The sequence below is a fragment of the Nannospalax galili genome, unplaced genomic scaffold (assembly GCF_000622305.1).
Source record: "Nannospalax galili isolate Female #2095 unplaced genomic scaffold, S.galili_v1.0 scaffold149, whole genome shotgun sequence".
In the NCBI taxonomy this organism is placed as follows: Eukaryota; Metazoa; Chordata; class Mammalia; order Rodentia; family Spalacidae; genus Nannospalax; species Nannospalax galili.
Window position 1 is genome coordinate 1,386,385 of NW_008359763.1, and position 13,916 is coordinate 1,400,300.

Consider the following 13,916-nt stretch of genomic DNA (forward strand, 5'->3'; position numbering starts at 1 on the left):
ATAAAAAGAATGTTGCTAGAGTCCAGGGAGGGTGTAAATCCCTAATGAGGTTTTAAAAACCACATCCACAGTGAGTGAATTCCAGAAAGGAGGAGTCAGCATCAATACCTGACAGTTTGACCTCAAGCATGCCTCTTAAAATCCAGCCACGACAACTGATGGCCAGAGCACTGGTAGTCTTTCTAGAAGTGACCCTTGGGGACCCCTTCTGCTCAGAAGGCTCCACCAAGTCAGGCTCCATCCATTTTCAAGTGGAGGGTAGGGTCACCCATGAGTAAATGAGGACTGTGGCCATGCAGCACAAATTAGAATTAGGTCTGGGAGATAATAGGTATAGAAACATAAGACAGGGTTGACGAGCAGAACACAGTTCCCAGCTGTGCTTGATTGGGACAGGGCGAGGGAGGCAGGGCAGACAATGCACACTTTTTGTGCGGTTTCTGTGGCAATATGAGGGTTTAGCATCCCAGATGACAGCTCGAGTCGTGCCCTCCTGCAGCTTCTGTGCCTCGTCCTATTCCTTTGACGAGCAGGACACAGTTCCCAGCTGTGCTTGATTGGGATGGGGCGAGGGAGGCAGGGCAGACAATGCACACTTTTTATGCCGTTTCTGTGGCAATATGAGGGTTTAGCATCCCAGACGACAGCTCGAGTCGTGCCCTCCTGCAGCTTCTGTGCCTCGTCCTATTCCTTTGACAGGTTTTTCTTTTAAAACAGTGACTTGCTGCCCTTAGACACAGTTCCCAGCTGTGCTTGATTGGGATGGGGCGAGGGAGGCAGGGCAGACAATGCACACTTTTTATGCCGTTTCTGTGGCAATATGAGGGTTTAGCATCCCAGACGACAGCTCGAGTCGTGCCCTCCTGCAGCTTCTGTGCCTCGTCCTATTCCTTTGACAGGTTTTTCTTTTAAAACAGTGACTTGCTGCCCTTAGCTCTAGCCTCACCCGTCTGCCTTCTAGAAGTTTTTCTAGAAGAATCCCAAGTATGATTGAAGGACTGCTATAGGTCATTTCTGTGATTCACCTTTTCTTTAAAACTGTTGCCTGTGATTCCAATTTAAAAACCTCAATTGGCATGCCGGGCGTGGTGGCTCACGCCTTTAATCCCAGCACTCAGGAGGCAGAGGCAGGGTCTACGTAGTGAGTTCCAGGACAGCTGGGGCTACAGGGAGACCCTGTCTCAAAAAAGATTAAAAGAAAACCTCGATTGGCACGCACACATGCAGCCTGGAATTGGTGGCTGTTTCTGTAGGAAGCTGTTTGATGGTGCTGGTGGCTCAGATAATAACCACGCTTTCATTCACAGGTTTGGCGAGGTTTCCACCAATGCAAGAAAACGGCACGAGAGAGAGAGGAGGAGATGGTGTTCCTGGGTATGGTAAGCTCCCTCTCATAGGCTCTGACATCATACAGACAGCAGATTCCTCAAGGTGCCATCTTCTCTGGAGGGAAAGAAATAGAACTGAGTAGGTAACGGGAGAGATGGAGGTGTCCAGCTGCTCAGGAGCCTCCCAGGGGACCCAGATAAACCCCAGAGAGGTTCAGTGTGCTCCCTCACAGTCTCGGTAAGATGCAGAGCACTCCAGATGGGAAGGAAGCAGGCTGCCCAGTGTCAGTAGGGCCCTGGGCTTTTTATCTGTGCTCATGAGAATGACTTGCTTTAAAACAGCTGGCGGTGGGGGGCGGGGCATGTCACTACAGTGATCACCAAGTCCAGAGTTGGAAGGCTGTGTGTGTGCATTGCTGTATAGCTGCATCAGCACAAACAGGGCAGCTCAGAACAGCACCTGTTTGCCATATCCCAGTGTCTGTGGGTAAGGAACCCGGCACAGCTCAGTTCTCTGCCTGGGGTGTCATGTGTCTACTGTGGTGCCAGCCGGGGCTGGGGTCTCATCTGAGACTCAGATAGGGACAGGTCTGTCTCCAAGGCCTTGTGGCTGTTGTGGCACATCATGCTTACACAGACCTCCAGTCTTGGGCTGTGGCACTGAGAATGCCAGTTCTACACCAGCCTTCGGGGGGAGGTGCCTGGCACCTGGCCTCCTGGACCCTGGATCCTTCCAAGTGGAGCTTCCTTCCCCAGAGACAGGGAGAAGAGGCCCCACTCGTGGTATTCAGACTGCCACCACTGGCCTATTGTCTTGGTTAGAGGCAAGTGACAGTGCCACCCACAGGGAGATTACAGGAGGGTTTCAGGACCAGGCAGCAGGATACCAGGAATTGCCTTAGAGTCTGGTGCAAGAAATCTTCACCAGCTTCTTCTGTGCCATGGTGTGTGAGGGCTCCGAAGCACCCAGCACTTCCGTCTCAGAGCACCCTCTCCTTCAGCTGGAACCTCCCTTCCCTTGGGGTGTTCACCTGCTGGGTGCCATTCCCCATGGAACCTCAGAAAGTATCTTGTTTCTTTACAAACTACAACCCTTGAGAGCCCAGAGCCCGAGGAGCCAACACCACAAGACTTGCCATCACCTCATCACTGGGGATGGCAACCACTCCTGGTGGGGCCTCATGTGTTGACCACCTCAGTTTTCATTAAAAGACTTTATAACAAGACAAAAAGAAGACCTAGACCCCACTAAGGCATCACAACATCAACTTCAGGAATGTCACAGGGAGCTACATTGCTGGGGCCCCCATCAGTGCCCTCAAATAAAAATATGAAAACAGTGCCACCGAGGATGGGGACCGAGCCTCTGAAATAAAAACAAACAACCTGCAGAGCTCTGGTGAGTCTAAGTAAGAAATAAAAACAAAACGCACACTGTAAATAACCACCAATGTAACGGCTAAAAGCACCTGTTACATCATGTCTGAACCACTGCAGTCGTAAATTAGAAGATATTGATCAGAGAAGATTGTCCAGGGAAGGATAAATATCAAAAGTCACCAAAGCAGTAAGAAACCTCAACAAGCCAATCACAGTAGCAAGGGCTCAGCAGATTCTCCAACCCCTGAGTTACTTTGGGACCTGGGAGACGCAGGTATCTTGATGGAACCAGGCACCAAGGAGGGTCTTTAGGAAAAGGTCTGTGCAGAGCAGAGAAAGGGGTCGGTGGCCAGAGAGCCACCATGCAGGTCTGGTGACTTGAATGGAAGGGACCACGGAGGAGGAATGGGACAGGATGGAACCTGGGGCCAAGAAGGAAATCCCATCACTGAAGACATCCACGCTGAGTTAAAGAGAAACAGCAGTGTCCTCTCTCCCAGACTGGGTAAGGGACAGACACAGTCACGGCTGGGGACGTTTTAAATGCCCGCCCTTTTGAGCCTAGCTTATTTTGCTTCAAAAACTAGAAGCAACCTATTCTGCCCAGCAGTGCCATGCATAAGAAAGAATAAAAATGTGAAAAACATTCGCAACACACATAAATTTACATGTGTGTTATCATGACACTAGTACCCGGAAACAGCTAAGCCAGTGCCCACACTCCACTGCACATCTTTAAAAATGATGTCCAAGAATTCCTCTGTGCCTCTCAAAATGTCAAATATGAACACTGTGGTCTGTATTTTATTGTTATTTGCTTATTCTTAGTTTATTCTTGCATCTTCCTATGATAAGCATATTTCTTGTCTATAAAATTATTAGAATGCTGGATGTGGCGCCTTTATTTACTCCCAGCACTCGGGAAGAACAGAGGCGGGTGAATCTCTGTGAGATCAAGACCAGCTTGGTGTATATCGTGAGTTCCGGGCTGGAGCTATGAGAGACCCTGTCCAAAAAAAAAAAAAAAAAACCCAAAAAAACAACAAAACAAAACTATTGATGGAGGGGTGGCTCAGCAGTTCAAAATGCTGTTCTTCCAAAGGACCCAAGTTTGGTTCCCAGCCCCCACTGGGACATCCACAACCACCTGTAACTCCCGCTCCAGAAGATCCAGTGCCCTCTTCTGGTCTCCATGGTCCACCTATACACATGTGACATATATACACACAGACACACATACATGCACATAAATAAAAATAAGAATAAGTCTCTTTTAAAAAACCTACTGTGGGCTGGAGAGATGCTCGGTGGTTAAGAACCCCAGCTGCTCTTGCAGAGGACCCAGGAGGTTCCAGGGGATCTGACGCCCTCTTCTGACCTCCGCCAGCATTGCACAGCACAGGTACAAGCAATACACTCATACACATAAAATGAAAATAATAAAATAAACCTACTTTAAAAATACATGCTTAAAAGTATATCAAAAGGGAGAAAGATGGAATTCATGGCTTAAATAATTTGTATCTTTTTAAACTGAAACTTATCAAACTGAAAACCAACTTATAACACAATTCTAGATACTTACCAAATATGTATCTTAGTAAGTCAAAAACTGAAAGGGTTTTTCCCTTTTCTTTCTACTTGTAACTATAAACATATTCACAGACTAAGAGATGAAAACGATAAGTGCAAGCTGTAATTTTTAACCAATATAATAACAGGATGGTCTTTAGTTTTTACTTATACATTTATTTATCTGTAGAGCTCGGGTGGAAGGAACCCAGGGCCTCGTGCTGTGCAAGCACCCTACCACAGAGTATCTGATGTGAGAAATGGGGATCCTCACTTCCTATTAAGACTGTTGGCGACTCTCCATTGTGAAGAAAAACAATTTATTTTACAACCTTGCAAACTTGGGCATCAGCCTAGAGAAAAGGAGAAGGCCTGCTGCAACACCAAACAGTTTCTTGAATTCCTAATCCCATTCCCCTGCCCCCGAGCTCCTCATTGGTAAGATTCTTTGGGGTGCTACAATCTTCTGGGTGTCTAGTATTGTCTTCTCCCCGAATGCCTTATCCTGTTGGTTCGGGACACGAAGCCTCATCTAACGCATTTCCGGAGGCTTGAGACCTCCTCCTTTTCTCATACAGGCTCTTGGCCACATAGCAGACTGCCTTGAAACTCTTCATCCCTGGGACAAATCAAGTGCTCCTAACGATCAGGTGCCAGCTGCCAGCCAGGGAAGGCGGCCCCAGTGCCTCCTGCTTATCTGTGATTCTTGATGGGCACCAAACACATATCATACTGAAAACGGACCATAATGATTTATTTCCTACACCAACCCTTGTGTTTTTTTTGTTTTAATGCAGCGTCTTGCTGTGTAGCTCAAGCTGGCTTTGAATTCTTGACCCTCCTACCTCAGTCCCTCAAGTGTCGGGCTTATAGGTGTGTTCTGCCACACCCACTGTGTGGCGGATTAAGCAGAATCCTCTGTTCTGTGTCCTACTGTAAGCACAACCATTCACACCATATTTATTTTATTTTTTATGTGTATAAGGGCTTTGCCTACATGTACCTATGTCATGCAATGTTTATGGAGGCCAGAAGGGGGCGTCAGATCCCTTGGAAATGGAGTTACCATGGTTGTTAACTGCCACATGGCCGTGGGAACCAAACCTGTGTTCTCTGCAAGAGCAGCCAGTGCTCTTAACCACTAAACCATCTCTCCAAGCCCCACACCATATTTTAATTAGATCTTCTTACACACATATTACATTCTCTGGAGTTTTTATGACTTTAAATTAAAAAATATTGCCAGTAACATTAAGTAAAGACAAAGGATGATTTAGCCCCGTCTTCAGAGTGTGGCTATATAATTTTTACAGATTTTACAGCGGCGCACTCTGGATGACAAATGGACAAGGTGATTGACTAGACGTGGTTGGCACTTCCGGTAACCCTGAGTCCTGACCACTCTCTAGAAGTGTTTTGTTTGAGGAAGGAGTTCAGCTCCTGCCGGTTTTCCTGGTGAGGAGTGGTGTCACCTGTGTGATCAAAGTCTCAGACAGTGACACCAAGCTTCAAAGCCTCAGGAGAGATGGAAATCTCAGGTCTGACTCTTGACTTCATCACCTCCATCATTGATTCCCCGTTAGTCTCTACAGTTTACAATCAAGCCAGTATTTATTTGAGATTGCAAGCCTGTGAGGACTGCAGCTCATCTTTTGACTTCAGGAGTTTGGATGTGTTCCCAGTACCAAACAGATCTGCCAATTCTTCTCATGGTTTAGAAATTCACCCGGCAGAATATTATTCAGTCTTAAAAGGAAGGTATTTCTGACCCATGGATGAATCCGAGGGCTCTCTGCTAAGAGAAAGAACCCAGTCACAAAAAGCCAGATGCTTTTGGTTCCCACCTACAAGCTACAGGAATACCAGACCTTTAGTACCAACCTCAAGGAAAGCAACGATTGCCAGGAGAAGGTAGAGGGAGATAGGAGAGCCACTGCTCAGTGAAGGCAGAGGTTCTGTTCCTGAGATGAAAGACTTCCAGAGACCACTTACACTGTCCTGTGTTCACAGCACAGCTGGCTGTTTAAAGGGGTCAAGATGGTACATTTTATGATGGTCTGTGTTTTTAACTACAATTTAATTATTTTTTTAATTTTCCCTGGACTAGTGAAATACATGCTAAAATGGTTCCATATAAATAAATCTTGGCGTCGAGGCCACTGCCCCCTCCCCTGCAAATATCAGGACGCAGAGTTTCCTTCCCACCTGCTGCCCTGGTGCCCTGAGAGTGAGTGGTAGGAGGCAGCCTGTGGGTTTGTGGGAGAGTCAAGCCAAGGCCCAATCAGCCTATAATTCCATCCTCATACCTGCTCCGCTCAGGCAGGAGGGGAAGAGGACATACCCACAGCCAAGGCAGGAGCGTGTGAGCCATGGCCTCCGGAGCTGATGCAACAGGTGATGAGTGGTCAACAGCCATTCTCAGCTAGAAGACCCATCCCAGCTGGTGAGTTGCTGAGGAAACCTTCAATGAGGAACACAGCATGGTGTCCTTGCCCCAGCCCAGGAAGGGTGTGCTGAAGTGTTCTGGCATAACATGGCATCACTGACAGGGAAAGAAAAGAGGCCAGAAGTTGTGTGCTTCCTTCTTGGTTATGACCCACGTTCTGATGAGAATATTCAAATGAGTAGCGTTGTTACAAATAACCTTCGTGTATGTATCCAGCCATGCCCCAATGTGAAGCATGGCAGATGTAGTCACGTGTTCCCCATCCATGACGGTGAAGTAGTCCTTATAATCTGTTCACTTCCTGGAAGCTTATCAACCCATCTGGAAAGGAGACATTTTTCTTACCCAGAGTAGATGCATGTTGTGTACTTCAAAGAGGTGAAGACAGATCCCAGCCCTTGTTGTATTGTGGCTCCAGACACAGTGGGCCACTGTGAAGGGCGACCAGTCAGCTGAGAGGCTGGGAAAGAGTCACTCAATGAAGTAGGCTCCGATGACATCCGTGGCCACAGGAGGCAGTGAGCTCAGACGAGGGTGTGGCAGAGCCACCCAGAGACAGTCAGCACTCTCTAAGGCGCTTGGTATGAAGCCTCCTCATGGGAATCCTGCTATGTGGACCTCCCTGATTGCCTGAGATCTGGAAAGTGAGACTAGAAGTTTCTTCTTTCCAATCAATAGTCCTGAGATTATGAGCACTTTGGCTGGTGAGTCCAAAGATAACCAAAGCCTGTGAGGAAGCCGAGGAGAAGGCTCTGCGGCATCTTCATCGACCAGCTCCACGCCTCCGCCCCACACAGGGGAAACTCACAGGGAGTGGGGTGGCACATCGTGTCGCCGTTGTTAACCTCATGGGTGATCTAAACCAGAGGACACACACAATAGCAATGGCAGCAAACATCAGACCCATCAGCACTGACGCATCCCCAGAGCCATTTGGTCAATTTGACAGGTAAACAAACGTCGGAATCCCTGATGCTACAGGCGCATGTAAATTCTTCAGATCCATAACAAGAACATGAAGTTAGAAGACGGTGTGGACCTTGATCAGAGAGCCAGCGAGATGCAGGGCAGGTGGGTGCTGACTCGGCAGCTCTGTGTTCAGAGGCAACGCTACAGGCCATCCGTAAGGATTTGGATCTCACTGACCTCAGATGCCAGGGTGATATACTCCCCGGCAGCTACTACGGTGACTTCCAGGCCTTGAATGGGACCAGCCAGTCGGCACTGTGGGAAACGGTGGAGGAGGTTGCATAAGTAACCTGGGAAGACATCGGAGGCCTGGAGGATGGCAAGCCTGATCTTCGGGAGCCTGATCTTCGGGAGCTAGTTCCATACCCTTTGGAGCATCAAGGCATGGCTCTTCCCAAGGTGTTCTTTACTATACACCGTTGACTGGGAAAACCTGACTGGTCAAAGCCATTGCTAATGAATGCCAGACTGACTTTAAGGCTCCCGGGCAGCGGCTTGCCATGTGGCCTGGCCAATCTGAGGACAACGTCAGGGAGATTTTTTTCTTTTTGTTTGAGACTCTCACACGTGAGAACTGTATTTACATAATTTCCACATCCTCTCCCCCCCACACACTCCTTCCATGACACCTCACTCTCTTTCAATGGCTTGTCTTCCTCTTTGATTATTGTTGCATATATACATACATACATTTATAAATACACATATAACACAGAGTCTATTTAGTGTTGTGTACATGTGTTTGGAGCTGACCACTCGGGATTAGGTAACCTATCAGGGAGCAAGTCCCTGAAGAAAACCAATTCTCCCCCCGCCCCCACAGCACCCATTGCCTGCTTGTAGATCTTTATCTAGAGGTAGGACCTGGCATCCTTTCCCCCATCCACATCCACCTGTCTACGGGTGGTGGTGTTATGCAGGTCTTGTTGGGCAATCATACTGTGAAGAATTCATGGTCAACTCCCCTGTCACGTCTAGAATGCATTTTCTAGCAGCAGGCCAGTCCTCTGGCTTTTACAGTCTTTCTACCCGCTCTGTGATGTTCCCTGACCCTTAGGTGATGAAATTGCACTATAGATGTATCGACAAGGGCTGGGCACCACGCAGTCACTTACCATCTGCATTTTGATCGTCTCCATCTGTTGCTTCGAGGAAATTGTTGGCACAGCACAACAGGCTGTCCAGTGTGAGCTGTTCTTTGATGAGCTACGTTCAGTTGCCCACCCTCATGATAGTAATACTGAAGATGGTGGTGAGTCATCAGTCAGAATGTGACAGAAATGGATGGCATGTTCAGGAAAAAAATGTCTACCATGGGAGCCACCACCCCACCTGACAATGATCCTGCCTTCCTACGACCTGGCTTCCCTAATCCCTCCTGTGTAGCCCACTTCTAAGAGAACAGTCCCATGTCACCACCCTCAAGCTCAGCCTGTACGTCCCAGTTGCCAAGGACATGGATTTAGAGTTCCTGGCTAAGATAACCAATGGTTTCTCTGGAGCTAACTGGAGACATTTGTCAATCTGCTTATGTAAACTGGCCGTTCCTGAATCCATGGAGAGGGAGGGTGAGGGAAAACGGGAGAGGCAGACAAATCCATCAGCACGCAAGTGGAGGAGGCTGGTCCGGGCCCATACATCCTCAGAGACCACTCTGAGAAAGCCACACGACTTTGCCATTGTCTGTCAATGGCAGCAACATTTGACAGTAGGAAATGTTTGCCCAGACCCTTAACAAATTATTAGCAGCCTCAGCTTCCCCTTTAGGGAAGCCCCTGGAGCTGGCCCCCATCAGGGTAGGAGAGATGGCACAGGTGGCACTATCTACACAGAAGAGCGGGATCTACATGGTGACAAGGATCTATAAATGACGGTGCTGGCACGCAGCACGCTGGCCTGGCTGGACCTTGCTCCCTGGAAGCGCTTGCCCAGGAGGGGCCAGGGGTGCACCCACGATGTGCCCCATTCCTGTCTACACAGCTCAGCAACGGTCAGACTGCACAGGGACAGACCATAATTTTCAAAAAAAATTAGAAAATGTAAACAATAAAATACATCCTCTTTATTATGATGTAAAAATGTACAAAAATTTTTAAAGATGTACTTCAGGAATAAAGCAATTTAAGCAATAAAAAAAGCATTCATTTGGGACGCAAAGAGTAAATTACAAACGAGGAATTGGCTTGGGGCCCACACTATTTCTGTTGTAGTTTCTAGTGATGCAGTCAACATGTGGGGTGTGAGCGAAGGCACTGGCCCCTCCCAGGTGCAGCAAAGGACCTGCACTGCACTCGGCCTGCCTGGGCCCTCCCTCCCACAGCCCCCTGGGTAGGTGGTGGCCAGGGGCCACTGTTGGTGACTGGTTTCACAGAGCAGGTTGATTGATTTGATTTTTCATGCTTTTGAGTTATTGTTGAAAACTAATCACGGGAGGGAGTGTCGGTTTTCGTTAAGGGTGTGGCTCCTGACTGGGTGGTTCTGTCCCGGGCGGACTGCCCCTCCGCCCTCGAATATAAGGGCAGCACAAATTGGACTCAGGGTTTTTTTTTAGAGGACATGAAGTTGGGGTAAAATGGGGGGGTTGGACTGGGAGAAGTGGGGGGAAGGAGGAGGGTGGATATGATCACACTACATTGTACGGAATTTTCAAAGAATTAATAAAGATTTTTTTTTAAGAAAACTAACCACAAGCCTTTTTAAACCAAGAAAATAACATTTTGTAAAAGGACAATAAATGGCTCAAAGTGGAAAAATAAATAAGTATATAAACAAACAAATAATTGCTGGCCAAAACACAAACTGAAAATTAAGTGAGGAGCTACTATAATTTGTGGAATCTAAGATAGCATTGTTATTTTTAGGGGCCACAAAGGAAAAGGCGACACACATAGGAGACATGGAGAAGTGTTCCTGTGTGTGTGTGTGTGTGTGTCTGTGTCTGTGTCTATGTCTGTGTATCTGTGTGTGTGTGTGTCTGTGTGAATGTGTGAATGTCTGTATCTGTGTGTGTGTGTCTGTGTGAATGTGTGTATCTGTGTGTGTGTATGTGTGTCTGTGTCTATGTGAATGTCTGTGTATCTGTGTGTGTGTGTGTATGTGTGTCTGTCTGTGAATGGCTGTGTGTGTGTGTGTCTGCGTGAATATCTGTGTATCTGTGTGTGTGTGTGAATGTCTGTGTATCTGTGTGTGTGTGTCTGTGTCTATCTGTTATGCGTGTCTGTGTGTGTATGTGTGTCTGTGTGTGTCTGTGTGTCTTTATATGTGTCTGTGTGTCTGTGTGACTCTCTGTGTGTCTCCATGTGTCTGTCTGTATGTGTGTATGACTGCCTGTCTGTGTCTGTGTGTGTCTGTGTGTGTGTCTGTGTGACTCTCTGTGTGTCTCCATGTGTCTCTATGTGTGTCTGTATGTCTATATGTCTGCCTGTCTGTGTGTCTGTGTGTGTCTGTATGTCTGTATGTCTGCCTGTCTGTGTGTCTGTGTGTGTCTGTATGTGTGTCTGTATGTATGTGTGTGTCTGTCTGTGTGTATGTCTGTGTGTTTCTGTATGTGTGTCTGTGTGTCTGTATAGGTGTCTGTGTGTCTGTGTGTCTATATGTGTGTTACTGTATGTGTGTCTGTGTGTCTGTGTGTCTGTCTGTGTCTGTGTCTGTCTATATGTATCTGTGTGTGTCTGTGTGTCTCTCTGTGTATCTCTGTGTGTCTGTCTGTTCGTGTCTGTATGTCTGTATGTCTGCCTGTCTGTGTGTGTCTGTATGTGTGTCTGTGTGTATGTCTGTGTGTGTCTGTATGTGTATATCTGTGTGTTTCTGTGTTTCTGTATATGTTTCTGTGTGTCTGTGTCTGTATGTATGTCTATATGTGTGTCTGTGTGTGTGTATGTGTGTCTGTGTGTGTCTGTATATGTCTGTGTCTGTGTGTCTGTATGTGTGTCTGGGTGTGTCTGGGTATGTCTGTGTGTGTGTTTGTGTGTATCTGTGTGTCTGTATGTGTCTGTCTGTTTGTCTGTGTGTGTCTGCATCTGTGTATGTCTATATGTGTCTGTGTCTGTATATGTCTGTCTGTGTGTCTGTGTGTCTGTGTGACTGTCTGTGTGTCTGTGTGTGTATATGTGTGTGTGTTTGTGTGTCTGTGTGTGTCTGTGTGCGTCTGTGTGTCTTTATGTGTGCCTGTGTGTCTGTGTGTGTCTATATGTGTGTCTGTGTGTATTTCTGTGTGTGTCTGTGTGTGTCTGTGTCTGTATGTGTGTCTGTGTGTGATTGTGTGTATGTCTGTGTGTCTGTGTGTCTGTGTCTGTGTGCGTCTGTGTGTCTGTATGTGTGTCTGTGTGTCTGTGTGTGTATATGTGTGTGTGTGTCTGTGTGTGTCTGTATGTGTCTGTGTGTGTCTGTGTGCGTCTGTGTGTCTGTGTGTGTGTCTGTGTGTCTGTGTGTCTGTATGTGTGTGTATATGTGTGTGTGTTTGTGTGTCTGTGTGTGTCTCTGTGTGTATGTGTGTCTGTGTGTGTCTGTTTGTATCTGTGTGTCTGTGTTTCTCTATATGTGTCTGTCTGTGTGTCTCTGTGGGTCTATGTGTCTATATGTGTGTCTGTGTGTATGTATATGTGTCTGTGTGTATCTGTATGTCTGTATGTGTGTCTGTGTGTGTCTGTGTGTATGTGTCTGTGTGTTTCTCTATATGTGTCTGTCTGTGTGTGTCTGTCTGTGTGTCTGTGTGTCTGTATGTGTGTCTGTGTGTTTATATGTGCATGTGTGTCTGTGTGTGTATGTGTGTCTGTGTGTGTCTGTATATGTCTGTATCTGTGTGTCTGTATGTGTGTCTGGGTGTGTCTGGGTATGTCTGTGTGTGTGTTTGTGTGTATCTGTGTGTCTTTATGTGTCTGTCTGTGTGTCTGTGTGTCTGTGTGTCTGTGTGACTGTGTGTCTGTGTGTGTATATGTGTGTGTGTTTGTGTGTCTGTGTGTGTCTTTATGTGTCTGTGTGTGTCTGTGTACATCTGTGTGTCTGTATGTGTGTCTGTGTGTCTGTCTGTCTGTATGTGTGTGTTTGTGTGTCTGTGTGTGTCTCTTTGTGTGTATGTGTGTCTGTGTGTGTCTGTTTGTATCTGTGTGTCTGTGTTTCTCTATATGTGTCTGTCTGTGTGTCTCTGTGGGTCTATGTGTCTATATGTGTGTCTGTGTGTCTGTATGTGTGTCTGTGTGTGTCTGTGTATGTCTGTGTGTATCTGTATGTCTGTCTGTGTGTCTGCTGGCGTCTATGTGTCTATATGTGTGTCTGTGTGTCTGTATGTGTGTCTGTGTGTGTCTGTGTATGTCTGTGTGTATCTGTATGTCTGTATGTGTCTCTGTGTGTGTGTCTGTGTCTGTGTCTCTGTGTCTGTGTATGATAGGAGGGGGTCTGTGAGGACATGTCCAGGGAGAATTAACTAAGGGGAAAAGACCAGCCCTAAATGTGGGTGGCATCATCCCAAAGGCTGGGGGACCAGCTGGAATCAAAGTGGACAGGGCTGGTTAGGACAGGTGTTCTCTCTCACTTAGTGGCTTTGTGCTGTGAGCCTTTCTGCTCTGCCACAGCCTCCCCACCATGAGGGGCTGAAGTCTCTGAAACTGGGAATTAAAAGAAGTAAACACTCTATTTAGGTAGGTTTTTTTTCTTTCTGTCACAGTAATGGAGAAAGTGCCTGGCACAAAGATGCTTCTAAATCAACTAAAAACATCCTTGATTGTGATATGATTCCATCTATAACCTTAGATATGCTAAACTGCTAAAATGTACATCTTAAAATGAGTGAACTAGGGTAAGCTGTATCCGTCGTATCAGCAAAATCACAAAGGGTTGAAGTTGTTATGGACAGGATGTGGTGAGATGCTCACCCGTATTCTGTGGGCTAAAGTGACTCAGCCTGAGAGCCACGGAGACTCAGGAAACCCTTGTATTTATGTCCCTTGTCCACGTCACAGTACTTTCCTCTCTGTAACTAAATACTGACAAGAAGCACCTGGGGGGTGGAAGGGCTTATTTTGGCTGGTAATTTTAAGGGACGCCGTCCGAGGTGGGGAAGGCCTGGGAGCAAGAGCTGGTCATGGGTGGATGCAGTGGGAGTGTGGGGTGGATGCAGTGGGAGGAGTGTGGGGTGGATGCAGTGGGAGGAGTGTGCGGTGGATGCAGTGGGTGGAGTGTGGGGTGGATGCAGTGGGAGTGAGGGGTGGATGCAGTGGGAGTGA

The 13,916-nt window shown here is 47.2% G+C and overlaps 1 protein-coding gene across 1 annotated transcript in view; it reads left to right on the forward strand.

The window, feature by feature from the left end:
* Positions 1-13,916, forward strand: part of Iqca1 (IQ motif containing with AAA domain 1) — a 180,864-nt gene that overhangs the window by 25,143 nt on the left and 141,805 nt on the right. The window contains exon 5 of the mRNA XM_029558967.1: positions 1,308-1,379. Coding sequence (XP_029414827.1) covers positions 1,308-1,379 — 72 coding nt within the window. The remainder of the gene's footprint in view (positions 1-1,307; positions 1,380-13,916) is intronic.